The 18,587-nt window shown below is 42.0% G+C and overlaps 1 protein-coding gene across 6 annotated transcripts in view; it reads left to right on the forward strand.

Moving 5' to 3' along the window:
- pard3aa (par-3 family cell polarity regulator alpha, a) overlaps positions 1-18,587 on the forward strand; it is a 1,126,646-nt gene that overhangs the window by 825,105 nt on the left and 282,954 nt on the right. For all 6 annotated transcript variants that reach the window (XM_072508331.1, XM_072508330.1, XM_072508326.1 and 3 more), the window contains exons 16-17: positions 2,948-3,131; positions 12,338-12,486. In XM_072508331.1, coding sequence (XP_072364432.1) covers positions 2,948-3,131; positions 12,338-12,486 — 333 coding nt within the window. The remainder of the gene's footprint in view (positions 1-2,947; positions 3,132-12,337; positions 12,487-18,587) is intronic.

Genomic DNA, 18,587 nt, shown 5'->3' on the forward strand with positions numbered 1-18,587 from the left:
ATGACCTATGGAGGCTAGCTGGAAGGACATTTAAAATGTAAAACTTGGCTGGCCAAGAAGAAGACCTGGACAAAACCGAGACCAGCAAATCGTGCACCTTCTCGGCCCACTGCCTTCATTTGCAACAAATGCACCAGAGACTGCTATGATAGAGTGGGGCTCCTGAGTTACACTAAGCAATGATAACAGTGTTGACCAGCATGGTGCAAACCATCATCTTCAGCGACAGAAGGTGCCACTGCACAATTGAAATGGAAAACAAGTTTGGCTGTGAACCCACAAGAAGTAGGCCATTTACAAGCAGAATGCCTATGAATAAAATCAAACTCTCTCAGAAACATATGAATCAGCTGCCATCTTTTTATTTTGATGGCATTAAGCAGGTACACAGGAGTTTTATTCTGAATACTACCTGCTTATTACAGGCAATCAATCTTAACACAGTAGGGGAGAACAGAGATTTAAACTCATCACAGTGAGACATTCTCAAAGGCATGATGCATTCCCCTGCGATGGTGTGAATCTTGCACTTCAGTACTTGGGCAGAGTCTGAGAATTACCCAAAGAGGAATCTCCGTTGTACTCAAAAGGTTAGCGATGGCAAATGTTTGATGAGGAACAGAAATGAGAATTATTTGGTGTTTCCAAGAGAATAGTGCAACTAAACGATTTACCTGATTTACGTTTGATTTCAAGATTTTATTTCAGTTTGACGGAAGTGATTTCTTTAATCACACTTTGTTGGTGGGAGGAAAGAGAGAAATATTTTTTCTAGATATGTTAATGAGGCCATTAGTTAATTTTAAGTTGCCCAGTACATCAGGTCTGGAAAAGTTTGATTTAATTTGTTGGAATCTGACCCCTCTGGTCCCATCATTTTTCTACTGTTGAATCTATTTTCTATAATTTGGTGGTACCAATTGTTTTAAGCCTACATGTATGAGGTTGATGCAAAAACATTTTGCCTGATAATCAAGTAGGTAATTTGCATATTGAAGTTTACCAAAGTCCTTAACCCACATTTCCTGATGCAGTGAAAGCCAACAATACTATTGTGAATGTAGGTTCTTAGCCTTTCATCCAATTTGCCCACAGAACAAGAATTCTTAATGTTTAACTTGAAATTATTGAAAGCTAAATTCATACAATTCTAGACTTTGTTTCGGTCATTGGTGGCACGGTGGCTAGCACTGCTGCCTCTGAATGCCAGGGACATGGGTACGATTCCGGCCTTGGGTGACTGTGTGGAATTTTCACGTTCTCCTTGTGTCTCTGGGGGGTTTCCTCCGGGTGGTCCAGTTTCCTCCCATCGTCCAAAGACGTGAAGGTTAGGCTGATTGGCCATGGTTAATTGTCCCTCAGCATCTAAAGCTTAGGTGGGATTATGGGTTGAGGATGGGGAAGTGGGCCATTGTAGGGTTGATGCCGGCGGCTCGATGGGCTGAATGGCCTCATTTTGCATTGTAGGGATTCTATGATTATACTTAAATATTATGTTTTGTTTTTCATTTAAAGATATGAAAGCAACAATCCTGTGAATTAAAATTGTGACCACTAATAATTTGTGAAATAAAGCACCACTGTCATTTTTTATCTAATGGGTGGGAAGCTTTAGTCAATTTTAGAGCAGTGTTGACATAAGGTTCTGAAGCTCGACATTCGACCACCTGTAGTCTTGACTCGTTTCCATGTAGTGGTATAATTTACCCAGAGCAGCAACGGCACCCACTGCCATGCCTACCAGCATGAGACTGGTAAAATGACTTTTCGAGTTGCAACATACAGACAATGTGATTAAAAATATCGCCGGTTCTTAAATAAACAGAAAAGAAGCTGTGGTATGGGCAGCTCGGTAGCACAGTGGTTAGCACAGTTGCTTCACAGCACCAGAGTCCCAGGTTCGATTCCCGGCTTGGGTCACTGTCTGTGCAGAGTCTGCACGTTCTCCCCACATCTGTGTGGGTTTCCTCCGGGTGCCCCGGTTTCCTCCCACAGTCCAAAGATGTGCAGGTTAGGTGGATTGGCTACGCTAAATTGCCCTTAGTGTCCAAAACGGTTAGATTGTGTTATGGGATAGGGTGGAAGTGTGGGGTGTTCTTTCCAAGGGTTGGAACAGACTCGATGGGCCGAATGGCCTCCTTCTACATTGTAAATTCTGTGTCTATGTCTCTACACCCGTGGAGTTTATTCTCAACTCTTTGAAACATTAAACATGTATAACCCTTGCACACAAAAAAAACACCTCTACTGTAGATCTTGTCAGTTCTTTTTTTTTTGGCATTTTCTCCTTCAGTACCCAAAAAAACCCACCCATCCTTCCACCCAGTGATGCACCATGTCCCAGCCAAGAAGACAAGTGTGCAAACAACCTGCTTCTGGGTCTCTGACTGTGCTGCTGTTGAGCCAGCTGTTAAGAGTTATTTGGCAGTGCTTGGGTTGACTGCTCATTGTCTCTTCATAACTCACCCCATCCCACTCCACTCTTCCCCCCCCCCCCCCCCCCCCCCCCCACTCTTCTTGGTTTGCTTGTTTTTTCTTTCCTTCCCTGTGGAGGATGTTCTGCTGCTTTTCCACAGTTCTCCCCATAGTATGACCAAGATCAAAAAGAATGGTCCGGAATGAGTGCAGCCTTCCTTTCATTGCTGCATTGATGTTTTCAAGCTGAGCAAGATAATTATGAATTCTTTCAGTGAAGGAAAACAGATTTACTTTATTCATGTGAACAAATGAGATTCAGTAGTAAAATCAGTAACATTTATTCTGATCTTTAACTCGAGGATATGGTTTTGTAATATCTGAAACATGTAACAAGAAAAAAAAAGGGCATTAAAAGTGGTGCCTTTCGGGGCATTTTCTAATTGTAATTGTAATGCAGCATGAAGTGAGCTCCAATCGGCATGTTAACGTTTGTGTTACTTTTGACCGAAACACTAATTTCTGTCTACAGGTAACTACCATATGTCTCCAACGGTGAACATGACCCAAGACGATATCGTTATTATTGAAGATGACAGACCGCCTGGCAATCTTCCTCAACTGTCCAGCCAGTCATCTGTGGGTTATCATCAAGAAGTGAATTCTGTAACTTCTGGTCTGTGGGTGAAAGAACCTGATAAAGATAAAACAGATGGGTAAGAGCATGGTTTCAGTTGAGTGCTGGTCAATTTTAATACCATCCCTTCAAGCTGTTGTCACTGATAGGGATCATATAATTGGTTATATTTTAGTAATAGCTGTCTGTGATACTCCCATCTCTCTCACTCTCTCCATCCACTATCTACCCCCCCCCCCCCCCACCATTACTATTGTCCCAATTTTCTTTATTTTCCCTTGAACCCATGTTGCATTGCTGCTGCGCCATTCCATAGTCACCAGCAGCTATTGCTCCGCAATGTTGGCAGGCTTTTTAGCTTCCAATGTGAATCCATCCCATCCAACTCTGATCTCTGTGCACTTTCCAGCAGAGGCTATTTGATAGTGATCAGAAAGAGAAACTCCCAGTTGTGATTTTAGTCATTTGATACTACAGAACTTGAGTCTTGCTGAAAACAAGAGACATTTTGTCAATTCTTTTCATTGTGCACACATCAGGTCAATTCGCAAGAATACTGACAAAAGGGAAAACAATAAATTTATACTGGATGAGAAGAGGGTGCTGGTTGGTTGGCTTACCCGGAGTTTGAATAACACCATTGACTTTTAATATTATTAATTTTATTTAATCTACAATAATTTCATATGCCACACCCAAAAAAAAAAAGCTTTTCTCATCAAACTCATTAGCTATGAATAATTCAAAGCTGTGGAGTTCAGCCAAAGCTCCATTCATTGGTAATTTAAAGGAGCAAAAGGCAGGTTTACTTTTTAATGCTTTAATCAATTACTGGGTAATGGTGCTAGCAATCTATTGGTGTGTAGAATTGTGATTTGATCCGACCAGGTAGTACTTGTACAACTGGGGGAAATATTGGTGTCTGATCCCCTGCTGCAATGGTCAAATGCTATATACATAATGCAAAAAACTGCATCCTCAGTTGGTGAAAAAAGATGAAAGGCTTCAGAGGGTTTGGTCTTATTTACATTTCTCAAAAACATTCTATGTAATAGGGAAACACTTTTTCTTATATTGAGTTAAAAAGCTTGATCTTCAGCTTAAGTGTGTCAGCACCGACAGATCTCATTACTGGCAGTGTGCTTGAATCGTTGGCTTGGGAATGCTTTTTGAAACTCTTCAGTTCTGCTGCATTGACAGAGGCATGGCAACTCACTAAAGAATAAATATGCTGCACATCTTAAAACTTGACAAAACTTAGATTGCAACTTGAGCGCAGGCTGAATTTGTGTAAATATATCTGTGAAACAAGCATGACTGGTATTGTGCAAGTTCACTGCTACTGTTGCAAGATTATGGTGAGCAGGAAAAGATGAGCATCATGTTTCCAGTGGATTTCTTTGCGTTAACCATAAACTGTTGACACTCTTAATTTTGTTTCTTCCAATCAAATTCATGGAACATTCCCCGATGAACCCATCTTATATTCTTGCAAACTTCTAATTCTATTCTGCAATGTTCAAGAAATGTATCATTTGGTGGACATTTCTCCCCTCTCTTTTCTCCAGAAGGTATTGGTTCTTGCGGCAGCCTTCTGATGCCTCACTTAACTGACCATTCTTTGTGCATCAACCCCGGCAATGAGTGTCAGCAGGAAATCTGGGTCATCGAGAACAAAAACAGAAGATGCTGGACAGAAGATCTGGCAACATCTGTGGAGAGAGAACGGAGCTGAAGTTTTGAGTCTGGATACAGACTTGAAACATTGGTTCCATTCTCTCTCCACAGATGCTGTTAGACCCGCTGAGGTTGTCCAGCATTTTCTGTTTTTGTTTCAGATTCCAGCATCTGCGGTAATTTGCTTTTATGGAGAACATCCTGGCTGAACATGAGTCTAATGCAGTCTTCATATGATGCAATACATGCATATTTTGCTGGATAGTGATCAGGAGCATGAACTGTAACAGATATTTTCCCTTTTTAGTCCCGACTCTTGAGGCGAAGTGAAATGTTTCAACTGCTGCACAGGCCGAGATGAGTCAGTTCAACACAGGTTGGGCATTGAATTTGGAATTGTCTGGTATGTGTTGGTCACACTGATCTCTTTATAGAGCTGGATTTGGAGATCAATAGCTTTTGTTTATCAGAGAGTTCAAAATACAGGTCAATCCAAAGTCTACTTAAAGTCGAATGTTATGCTATGGATCCAGAGGAAATCTACTGTTGCTTTTAATTTCCTGCTATGAATGGAGATGACGATGCTGAAATGAAGGTTAAGTGGTGGGATTTTGCCACCGAGTGTGGGTATGATCATGTGAATTTGGGCAAAGGGTTATATAAACAAGAGTGACATCTGTTCTGAATTTGAAGAAGGGATGGAAGCCTTCATGGTTAACCGTGGGCCCTTTCAGAATTATTTTGCAATTAATGAACGAGTCTGAGGATTAGTTCAATTTGAGTATGTTAGGAGGAGGAAAGGGGTTAAAATTTGGAAGTATGAGGAACAAAATGAGAGACTTCCAAAGGATATAAAAAGGCTGGTGAAATGAAATTTAATGCAGAGAAGTGTCAAGTTTGTTGGTATAAAGAATAAGGAAAGTCAATATAAAATAAAAGACTCAATGCTAAAGGGGAGGTGGAGGTGCAGGAACAGAGAAAGCTGGGGGTATATGTGCACAACTTATTCAAGGTGGCAGGGCAGGTTGAGAAAGTGATTAAAAAGCTTATGGCGTTCTAAGCAGCATAAATCGAAGCTAGATTATAAAAGCTAGGAAGTTAACTGACGTTTAAAAAAAACTGGTTCAGCCTCAGCAGTAGTATTGTGCTTGATTCAGGGCACCGCACTTTGAGAAGGATGTGAAGTCAATGGAGAAGCTGCAGCAATGGCTTGAAGATGAAGCACTTGTATGGATGAATTGGAAAAGCTGGTGGTGTCCTCCTTAGAAAAGAGAAGGTTGAGAGGAGACTCGATAGAAGTATTCAAAATTATGAGGGGTCTGTCAGATAGAGAGAAAGTGTTCCCATTGGTGGAACAGTGGCAAACCTGGGGACACTAATATAAGGTAATTGGCAGAAGTACCAAATGACGACATGAGGAAAAGCTTGTTTCTGTAGTGTGTGGTTAGGATCTGAATTGCGTTACTTGAGAAGGAATAGTGGCAGATACAGTCACTGTTTTCATAAAGGCATTGGATTAGAACCTGAAGATATAGAAATTGAAGTCCTATGGGGAAATGGCAATGGAGTGGGATGGACTGAGTTGCCCTTGCCAAGAGCTGGCACAGACACGGCTGGCCAAATGACCTCCTGTTGTCCTTTAATCATTCTCATGATAAAGCAGCTTAATTTAAAAATATAGGTCTGCCCTTTCCTGGTCTCTGATTCTACATTCATACAAGTACTGCGCGCTAACCGATTACGCCACTGGAGTTCTTGATTCTACATTCATAATGTTGAAAACTTTCCTTCCCAAAAATTTTTTTAAACCACCCATATTCAAACCCCCCCCCCACTAATTCACAGTGTAATTTGACCATGATTTGTTGACCTTTATATTTAATCCTTCACCTTTCAAGCTTGTTTTCATCAATTACAGTGGAGTATTTCAAGCACCAGTTATATTTCTGAGTGGCAAATAATTAAACAAACATTTCTACAATGTTAAAGGCTTTTTACAACAAAACCTCTGAGGCCAAGCTATATGCTCCTTGATAACTGCAAATAAGGATGCTCAGAGACGGGTTGATAGAAATATGACTCCATTAGCAAGCGTAAGTGCCAATATTTACCTTGGTTGTTCAGTGGTGACATGAGTGCAAATAATCTCAAATTTGAGTGGTATGTATTTTGCTACATATACTTTGCCCATCTGAAATAATGATCATTCTTCAATTTCATAGAAATTATCCTGAAAACTATTTACCGCAAATGCGATCTGATTTCAGAAAGTAAATGGTAGATAATTAATGCTAGTCATAGATTTCCGAAGCAAATATCAGCATGATTTCTTCTAAACTTTTATTTGACCTGTAGAAGGGATGGTATTGTTCGTCATTAATGACAGCCACATAAACATGACATAGAACCAATTGAGACGAAGAGCATACATAATATACTTGAAACAAAGATATTGGGGAATAATTAATATGCTGAACCTTGTCCCCGAAGTCCAATCAACCAGGATTCCTGTCCCTGATTACTATCCAGTATCTCCTGATGGAGGTTGCATGCATGTGAATTGTAAGATTGCTACTCGTTTGTGACACTCTCCACAGAGCTCGCCATTTTAAGCGCAGTAAAAGCGGTCACTTTTTCAAGTTACCAGAATGCTGCCAGCACCTTTCTGCCTTCAGGATACAAAAGGAAATTGGTGGAATAATAGCTAAGGTCTATTTTTGCAACTTATCGTAACCATTAAGAGTTTATTTATGACCAGAGTCATTGGTTAGCTTATTATGTTGCAATCATTCCACGGAATTCATTGCTATCGACAGTAAACGCCTGGAATAAATCCTTTGCTCGACAGCAGGCTAACTGCTGATCATTTTGAAGAGTTTGCTCCCAGTGTTCGAGAATGGTTTCTGCTGTGCTGTTCGTAAAGCAGCGAATGCAAATCCCAGTCTCAGCCATTTAAGGATGAACCTGTTTAGTGCATATTATCAAAAGCAGATTTTCCCCAGAATGTCTGTTCTGTTAGGCATGAAACAGTAATCATTTTCATTTTCATATTTTTCACCCTCTGCTCAGTGTCATTTAACAGGGAAGCATATTCTGCTTAACAGCCCTAATAATTCTTAGGAATAAATGTAATAAATGGGTATTTTGGTGCATTTATCAGTCATTTTTCCCCTAATACTATGTTTTATGTATTAGAATTGTAACTAATATTTAGTCTTGAAACATATATATAGGAATCTCGTTCCATGATATGTGAAGTTCTTGCTTTTTAATGAAGGGAATGGTGGTTGCATGAAACACCACCTGTTTCTTGTCATGCTAGATTGGGAATTTATGAGATCACTTGAATGTGGAGATTTTTATACAAATTTCAATTAGTTGCTGATACGAATATAAAACCCACTCTATGGTGCATGTGGAATCAACCAAATCACAACCAATTTTCAATGTGAATTCTGTGTGCTCACCAATGTAACTAAGCAGTTCCAAGAATATTATTCCAGCTCCACTGTTCAAGCTTGCAATTTTGCCTATCTCGAATAATCCTCCTAATGCAGTATCAAGGAAACGTTTGACCAAATCTGGCATAAAGAGCCTGAGCAAAATTGAAGTCAATAGGTATCTGGGGGGGGGGGGGGGGGGGGGGGGGGGGGGGGAACTCTCAACTGTTTGGAATCAGATCTAGCACAAAGAAAGATTACTCTGGTTTTTGTAGTCCAATCATAGAATCCCTGCAGTGCAGAAGGAGGCCATTCGGAAGCCTGCGCCAGCCCTCCGAGAGAGCACCCTACCTAGGCCCAATCCCCACCTTATCCCCGTAACCCCACCTAATCCACACATCTTTGGACAGTGGGAGGAAACCGGAGCTCCGGAGGGAAAGTCACGCAGACATTGGGAGAACGTACAAACTTCATACAGGCCTTCACGCAAGGCCGGAATTGAGCCTGGCAGCAGTGCCAACCACTGTGCCACCATGCCACCCATGACAACTTGAAGAATTCCTCAGAGTAGTGTAGTCGACCCAACTATCTTCATCAATGACTTTCTCTTCAACGAAAGGTCAGAAAAGGGAATATTTGCTGATTATTGTGCAATGTTCGCCATTCACAACTCCTCAGATATTGGTGCCATCTGTGCCTCCATGCAACAAGACCTGAATGACTTTAGGCCTTGGTAATAAGTGACAAGTAACATTCGAGCCACATGAGTGCCCACTTGATGTTCAACAGAATGCTCTGGGGACCCACGTTCGAATCCCACCAAGGCAAACAGTGGAATTTGAATTCAATAAAAAACTGGAATGAAATGTTTAACGATGACCATGAAACCATTGTCAATTGTCGTAAAAACCCACCAGGTTCACTAATGTCCTTTAGAGAAGGAAATCTGTCATCCTTCCCTGGTCTGACCTGCATGTGACCCCCAGACCCGCAGCAATGTGATTGACTCTTAAATACCCTCAGGGATGGGCAATAAATGCTGGCCCAACCAACGATGTCCATATTCCTTAAAAGATTTTTTTTAAAGCGTGACCATTGTTGAGTCCCCATCATCAGTACCCAAGGGGTCATTATTGACCATAAACCTAACGGGAACAGCCATGCAAACCTATGGTCACAAGAACAGTTCAGAGGCTGGGAATTAATGTGGTGATTAACTGACTTCCTGACTACCCAAAGCCTGTTCATTATCGACAAGGCACAAGTCAGGAGTGCAATGAAATACTGTCCACTAGCCTGGATGAATGCAACTCTAACTACACTCAAGGAAACTACACCATCCAGTCTATCTATCGATGGCATAACAGCGTGCTTGATTGACACCCTGTTCACCACTTAAGCATTCGCTCCCCAACCAATGGCATTCAGTAGCTGCAGTGTGTACCATCTACAAGAAGCATTGCAGCAACCCACCAAGCCTTATTCATCAGTACATTCGAAACTTATCGCCTCTACCAACAAGAACAAATGTGAGGTAATGCATTTTGGAAGATCTAATACAGGTGAGAATTAGACAGTAAATGGAAGAATCCTTAGGAGTATTGACAGACAGGGGCTGTTTAGCACAGGGCTAAATCGCTGGCTTTGAAAGCAGACCAAGGCAGGCCAGCAGCACGGTTCAATTCCCGTAACAGCCTCCCCGAACAGGCGCCAGAATGTGGTGACTAGGGGCTTTTCACAGTAACTTCATTTGAAGCCTACTTGTGACAATAAGCGATTTTCATTTTTCAGAGAGATTTGGACGTATAAGTTAACAGATCACTGAAAGTGGCAACGCAGATGAATAAGGTGGTCAAGAAGGCATATGGCATGCTTGCCTTCATCCATCGGGGCATTGAGTATAAAAATAGCAAATCATGCTGCAGCTGTACAGAATCTTCGCTAGGCTATTTTTGGAATATTGTGTACAATTCTGGTCGCCACACGTGGATGCTTTGGAGAGGGTACAGAAGAGGTTTGCCAGGATGTTGCCTGGCCTGGAGGGTATTCGCTCTGAGGAGAGGTTGGACAAACCCAGATTGTTTTCACTGGAATGCAAGAGGTTGAGGTTTACAAGTCCCAGGGTGGAAAAGTCAATTACAGGAGGACATGGTTTAAGGCAAGAGGGCGAAAGTTTTGAGGAGATGTGCGAGACAAGTTTATTTTTTACAGAGGGTGGTGATTGCCTGGAACGCGCTGCCAGGGGAGGTGGTGGATGCAGATGGGATAGCGACAATTAAGAGGCATCTTGACGAATGCATGAATAGGATATGAATAGAGGATTACGGACCCCGAAAATGCAGAAGGTTTTAGTTTAGACAGGCATCGTGATCAGCGCAGGTTTGGATGGCTGAAGGGCCTGTTTCTGTGCTATACTGTATTCTTTGTTCTAGAAGAACAAGGGAAGCAGCCAGTGGTTAGCTCCATGGACGCGGGTTCAATTCTGGCTTGGGTCACGGTCTGTGCAGAGTCTGCACGTTCTCCGGGTGCTCCAGTTTCCACCGCCAAGTCCAGAAAGATGTGCTGTTAGATGAATTGGACATTCTGAATTCTCCCCCAATGTACCTGAACAGGCGCCGGAGTGTGGTGACTGGGGGATTTTCAAAGTAATTTAATTTCAGTCTTAATGTAAGCCTACTTGTGACACTAATAAATATTTTTGTAATTTTTTTATTGTGCAATACTCATCACTCATCACTCAGACTTGGAAACATATTAATATTCCTTCACTATTGTTTGTTCCTTCATTGTCACTGGAACTCCCTTCCTAATAGCAATGTGTTATACATCGGGGCTAGTTTAGCACAGTGGGCTAAACAGCTGGCTTGTAATGCAGAACAAGGCCAGCAGCGCGGGTTCAATTCCCGTACCGCCCTCCACGAACAGGGGCCGGAATGTGGCGATGAGGGGCTTTTCACAATAACTTCATTGAAGCCTACTTGTGACAATAAGCCATTATTATTATAGAATCATAGAATTTACAGTGCAGTAGGAAGCCTTTCAGCCCATCAAGTCTGCACCGGCCCTTGGAAAGAGCACCTTACCCAAGCCCACACCTCCACCCTATCCCCGTAACCCAGTCACCCCACCCAACCTTTTTTGAACACTGAGGGCAATTTATCATGGCCAATCCACCTAACCGGCACATCTTTGGACTGTGGGAGGACACCGGAGCACACGGAGGAAACACACGCAGACACGGGGAGAACGTGCAGACTCTGCACAGACAGTGACCCAAGCCGGGAATTGAACCTGGGACCTTGGAGTTGTGAAGCAACTGTGCTAACCAATATGCTACATGCTGCCCGACACCAAATGGATTATAAAAGTTCAAGGTGACTAACCATGACCTTTCCAAGGATCATTAGGAATGGGCTAATAACACACACATCCCATGAATAAATAAAACAAAATGTGTGTCCCCCTGAGGTTATCTTTGTCTTTTCCCTCCCTTCTGTTAATGTATTTAGGTATAAAATCTCTCAATGTGTGCATCACTCTCCACCCCTACAACACTTGCTCCCCCAGCATTTAACCATACACAAAGATAAAGTTTTAATTCATGTTTGTGGATCCCTTGTATGGTGTATAAATGCAGCCATTTTTCCATACAGTTATTGAATGTCTGTTCTGTGTTGATTGCCTGCGAGTTTATGCTTGAGCAGAATTAATTTTCATGAAAGGTCAGCATCACGTTAAAAATGCATTGTATTTTACAAGATAACTTTATTTAACATGCAGTGACAGGATACTCTGTGATTGACATCGCAAGTAATCACACGAGTTCATACGCAGCAGGCCACTTTTCCTGCCAAGAGTGAAAATGACATTTTCCACACTAGTTTGTACTGTTTAAGGACAGCAGTTTGTCTATTAAATCTGGTTTACTCAAAGTGTAGGTTTTGATAAGCAGCAATTCAAATCTTGTGCCTTTCTTTGTCAGCGTAATGAGCAAGTAAGTTATAAAAACACACAAGTTGTTTTGGAGTTTTTCCTCAAAAAGACAATGCCAATCAGAAAAATGACCTCTCTACAGCTGCTGTCAAGAGTTATTGTACTGATTCTTTGATTCTTTGCTTGTTGTCTCTTTTTTTTATACATAAAGAATTTTGCTTTTCTGTTCCCCTAGTGTTTTAAGTCCAGATGTCAATTCTGCCACTGCCTTCCAGCGAGAGGGATTTGGACGTCAGAGCATGTCTGAAAAACGTACCAAGCAGTTTGGAGATGCCACTCAGCTGGACTTTGTTAAAACACGGAAGTCTAAAAGCATGGATTTAGGTAGAACTCAACTGTATTTTATACCTACCTCTGATCATTTTGCTGTTCCTACTGTCATTCTTTTGAACAGCAGGTTTATGTACCAGTTAGTAAATTATATTATTTCTTAATCGTGAACACAGAATTGTTAAAAATATTACCATTTTGAACATTTTATTCCAGCCCAGTAAGTAGGGTTAAAAAAGATTTCCTTTAGTTCAATGGAATTGTACATAAGGGGCTGCAAGGTGACACAGTGGTCAGCACTGCTGCCTCACAGCGCCAGGAACCCGGGTTCGATTCTGGTCTCGGGTGACTGTCTGTGTGGAGTTTGCACGTTATCCTGTGTCTGCGTGGGTTTCCTCCGGGTGCTGAGGTTTCCTCCCACAGTCCAAAGATGTGCAGGTTGGGTTAGGGGGCGGGGGGGGGATGGAATTTGGCCGAGGTAGGGAGCTCTTTCAAAGGGTTGGTGAGGCTCGATAGGCCAAATTGCCTCCTTTTGCACTGTATAATAAGCAATCTCCTCTTGTTAACCAAGCCATATGTTTTCATTATTGGCAGTGATTTAACAAATTGACATGTGGGCCTAAATATTATTAGTTACATGATCTTGCAGCCACCAGGTGAGGTACAAATAGATTTTCCTTTTTGTTTCCTTAGAATTGTGCAAGTCCGTGATTAACAATGACTGAACACACATGCTAAATGTTAAACATCTCACATTAGGCACTAAGGACAGCCCTGCCTTTAACCTATTTCTTGCCTTCTGTTAATTGAGTTAGAGAACAGTTTGGATAACGAGCAATTGCTTGGTTATACAGAACTTCAGCATTGCTGAAGAGCAACATGTTTCCAAGGTTTTTGGTCTAGCGCTCATCAGGATAAATGCAACAATGCCAAATTACAAACGATCGCAGCAATTTAGAAAACAGGACAAAAGGGTTGGCAAGTCAACTCTGGCTGGAGTGTTGCCATGGCGAAAGCAGCGGTGAGCTATAAACTTCCCAAGTAATTCAAAAAAGGCACAAGACTTGGGGCAGCACGGTAGCATAGTGGTTAGCACAATTGCTTCACAGCTTTGGAGTCCCAGGTTCGATTCCCGGCTTGGGTCACTGTCTGTGTGGAGTCTGCACATCCTCCCCGTGTGTGCGTGGGTTTCCTCCGGATGCTCCGGTCTCCTCCCACAGTCCAAAGATGTGCAGGTTAGGTGGATTGGCCATGCTAAGTTAACCTTAGTGTTGGGTGGGGTTACTGGGTTATGGGGATAGGGTGGGGGTGTGGGCTTGGGTAAGGTGCTCTTTCCAAGAGCCGGTGCAGACCCGATGGACCGAATGGCCTCCTTCTGCACTGTAAATTCTATGGTCAACATATTCCTTTTGTTTGCAAAGAAGAGGTCCCTGGGTATGAATGCATATCGCCTCCTGCAAGCATGAATGAGCTGCGTTATAAGCTCAACAGAATTCTCTCTTTATGCCTTGGGCAGCATGGTAGCATTGTGGATAGCACAATTGCTTCACAGCTCCTGGGTCCCAGGTTCGATTCCGGCTTGGGTCACTGTCTGTGCGGAGTCTGCACATCCTCCCTGTGTGTGCGTGGGTTTCCTCCGGGTGCTCCGGTTTCCTCCCACAGTCCAAAGATGTGCAGGTTAGGTGGATTGGCCATGATAAATTGCGCTTAGTGTTGGGTGGGATTACTGGGTTATGGGGATAGGGTGGAGGTGTTGACCTTGGGTAGGGTGCTCTTTCCAAGAGCTGGTGCAGACTCGAGGGGTTGAACGGCCTCCTTCTGCACTGTAAATTCTATGATAATCTATGATAATACATCAAATTGGTGTTGGTATAGCTATTAATACCACTAGGATTGTTCAACAAGTGCTGCCCAATCATGAAATCATTTCTAACAATAATTTATTGATTTGGGTTTTGCAAACTCAGGCTGGTTGAATAGGTCTGTAGTCTGCCACTTCTGAACAGTTGGAGGAACAGTGTTGTTTTATTCGATCACCCAGTCATTGCAACATGAGGCCTCCGTGCTTGGCAAAACGCTGGCATTGAAATTCATACACGATGTTGCTTAATTGGGTGGTAGATAACATCTGTTTGGACTGACAGCAGCATTCTGTAGGTGGAAAATACCACTTGTCGCACAATTGCAATAGTAACAGCATGAAATGGCTCACTTAACCTGCTATACAAATGTTTGTAATACTTTGCACGTCCAGGGTAATTTGAGGTAAAGGGGGCACTTTTCAGTTCCAAAAGTGGCAGGCTCTGACCCATTTGCAATTTTGCAGGATACACCGTAAGCAATGACCTGATCAAAGAACAAAGAAAAGTACAGCACAGGAACAGGCCCTTCGGCCCTCCAAGCATGTGCCGATCATGATGCCCTAACTTTTAAAAAAAACCTTCTGCCCTTCTCAGTCCTTATCCCTCTATTTCCTCCCTATTCATGTACCCTTCCAGATGCCTTTTAAATGTTGCTAATGTGCCTGGTTCCACCACATCATCTGGCAGCACGTTCCAGGCATCCAACACTCTCTGCGTGAAAAACCTACCCTGCACATCTCTTAAACTTGCCCCCTCTCACCTTGAACATGTGCCTCCTTGTAATTAACACTTCCACCCTCAGGAGGCCATTATTCTGCAAGATATCTTTGATATTCTCTATTTATGCCTCGAGCTTCCAAGGTGAGCAAATGGCTATTTACAAGAATGCTAATCAGGCCAAACACACAATTGAGCAATGTTGTGTACGAGTTTCAATGTCAATGTGATCCAGGTATGTAGGCCATATGTTCCAAAGATTGGATGATCAAATAAAAAAAATATGTTCCTCTGGCTGTTTGTACAAGGCAAAGTACAGACCCTAGCCTGCGCTTGCAAACCCCAAAACAAAACATCTACTGTTATATATGTTATTCCACGATTGAGCAGCACTTGCTGGGCAATCTTGAGTGTGCTAATAGTTACACTAACAATCAATTTGATAGAATCAAGCCAGTTCATATCATGGCTCACTAACATTTTTTGGAAGCAATATACATTTGTTCGAGGGAACCTGTTCTTTGCAAACAAAAGAAATACGTTCGAGCCTTGCACTTTTTTTTAATTAACAGGCAGCTTAGGGAACCTGTAGATCCCTTTGCATTTTCCATGGGGACGCATTGGCCAATCGGAGTTGATTGCCATTAGATCATTGATCATAGAATTTACAGTGCAGAAGGAGGCCATTCGGCCCATCGAGTCTGCACTGGCTCTTGGAAAGAGCACCCTACCCAAGGTCAACACCTTCACCCTATCCCCATAACCCAGTAACTCCACCCAACACTAAGGGCAATTTTGGACACGATGGGCAATTTATCATGGGCAACCCACCTAACCTGCACATCTTTGGACTGTGGGAGGAAACCCACGCACACACGGGGAGGACGTGCAGACTCCGCACAGACAGTGACCCAAACTGGAATTGAACCTGGGACCCTGGAGCTGTGAAGCAATTGTGCTATCCACAATGCTACCGTGCTGCCCATCGTGCTGCCCATTCAATTGCCATCTCATTTCTCTGCAGTATAAATTGTTGTGATTCTTGTGATCTGATACTCTTGCATTTGGCCTGGTGAATGCAAGACAGGTTTATGTAACAGGAGCCAGGTTGTAACAATGTTACTTGGTCTCTAGGTAGATGTTCACTGTCCGTTAATTTGGGCTGCTTAACTGGGTGCTATCTGGACAGGAGAACTGAGTTTGGTACATCGGACAAATCCTAAATAGAAGAAATAGCAGAGAAGTTAAAACATATATTGATTTAATTACACACTCTTCTCTTCCACAACCCCCCCCCCCCCCCCCCACATGAACACAAGACCATAATGTTATAAAAATATGAATATACAATACAATATTGTTATTTGACATCTCGATTGAGTTAATAGGTAATGGGCAAGATCCTAAATGCAGTTAGTGCATCACTGGTATCTAAATTGAGCTAAGCAAGACATTTTGTTGAGAAATTATTTAAATAAAACAAAATGTTAGAAATCTGTCTGATATTGCTTCAAGATTCAGAATATTAAAAAATGAAAAAGTCTGTCTCGGAAAGCCCAGTGCGAGAAAGGCATCATGAAAATGTGCAGTTCAGCACCCTGCATACTAGCTCCAACTGTCCAATGATCTACTTGCTCCTCCACTTGGACCGGACCCATTATCTGTAACCATCCATGTGGTGCAGCATGAGTTACCCATACTGCAGAAAAATAAGGATCTTTGTTAATAAATTGACCTGACTAAAAGTAAGTGCAGGCGATCTAATTTTTTTACAAATTTGTAGTTTCAAAGGGAACACTTAGCTTTTTTTTTTTTTGGAGCGGTGGGGTGGCATAATGCACAGTAATGTATTCAACTCGCCCCATTATGAAACCTCCTCACAGGCATTCACGCATGCTGCCCTTGAGCCAACCTAATAGAAGCTATGTAAAAGGAGTGGATTGTTGATGACTCTTCATACCCTCCTCGGTAGGAAGCATGAATGCTGCCTCGTCCCCTCCTGCCACTGAAGTTACGAACTTGGCAGAGTTGGTGCTTGAATCAAATACTGCGCATTGGGGTTGCTAATTTTAATATGTACAAACAAAGCATATTCATAATTTGAATTATGTACTGCAGAACTTTGGATAATTCCATTCATTTAACGCTGTGAGGATGGTTGTTGGTTATCCAAGAATGGATCCGGTATAGAATGATGTACTTTAAAATAAGTCTGATTCTGTCAATGAGCTGTACAGTTTAGTTAATAAGAATTGTATCATTTTATGTCAAATAATGTAGTCAGACTTGAGTATAGCAATTGATCCAGCTAGTCGTAGGACAAATGATCACTTATTATTGCCGTCATCCCCCGTGTTTAATGCTGCTCAATTCTGCCGGGCATTTTAAATAACTGATTAATCAGCACCTCACCCTCTCTCATCTTGATATCTCAGTGCTTTTTAGAAAAGTTGGCATTTGCTCATGCTGTTGATTCAGTCATTTCAGAGATTTGAGTTTGATGCTTCACTGTGACATTGTCAAAGGTGTTGGTTTTTGATGACATGTCAAAACCAATGTTGAGTTGCATGTAAAAGGTAATTTGGACTATTCAAAGAAGAACAGAGGCATTCTCTCAGTGCCCTGGCCAATCTTCATCTGTCAACCAAAGTCACTTGGACAGTTTTTCTGTTCATTTCTCCGTTGTTTTTATGGGACCTTGCTGCGTGCATACTGACTGTCGCTGTTGCATGTGTTAGAGCACTGACTGCACTTCTCAAGAACTGAATTGGCTATAACGTGCTTTGGAACATCCAAAGGATGTGAAAGGTGCTATATAAATGTGTGCTCTTCCTTTGACTTCCAAGTTCATAGCCCTGCATTTACAAACTCCCGAGTGGAATTTAATCACCTGAATAATGTTCCGCTCAGAGTGCTGATTCAGTACTGTATATACTTTTTTTTTTTTTAAAACAAGGAAATTAAAATCAGCACTGATGATCATGATGAGAGGATGAACAACTGATTAATCAGTTGATTCAAGTACCTATCAGCACTGGGGAACAAAGGCATAATAGCAGTCCAGCACATGCTGATCACACAGGGACACAACTGCAAAGCACAAACTGGTCACAATGAGATTATGTTAAGCAAAATGTGTTTTAAGAAGAGGCAACACCCTAACCAGGCTCCTTTCTTTCAAAATGGGATTTGTGGGCTTTCAAAAAATATGATTGGAGTCTTGTCGAGAGTTTTCTTTGGTCCACGGGAAGCTGAAAATCATTTTCTAGATTTGTCTTCATTGAATTATTACAACCCTGCTGGAATAGTTAAATAATAAACTGCTGATTTATAACTGAATCAATGTGAAAGCTACAGAAACCTGTGTGTGGCTTTAGCTTGGAAGTTCCGCACTAACACAAAATAAGGAACTGATTTTGAAATTAAGCTTTAAAACACCTCGCAAGTAATGCATGATAATGAACAAATGTTTGAAGAATGGCAATTATAATCTGTGTGCCTGCTTGTCAAGAGGTATGATCTGCATGGCCTGTAACAACTGTGATCTCTAACTTGGAATGAGTGGGTTGGGAATGA

The sequence above is a fragment of the Scyliorhinus torazame genome, chromosome 6 (genome assembly GCF_047496885.1).
Source record: "Scyliorhinus torazame isolate Kashiwa2021f chromosome 6, sScyTor2.1, whole genome shotgun sequence".
Classification (NCBI taxonomy): domain Eukaryota; kingdom Metazoa; phylum Chordata; class Chondrichthyes; order Carcharhiniformes; family Scyliorhinidae; genus Scyliorhinus; species Scyliorhinus torazame.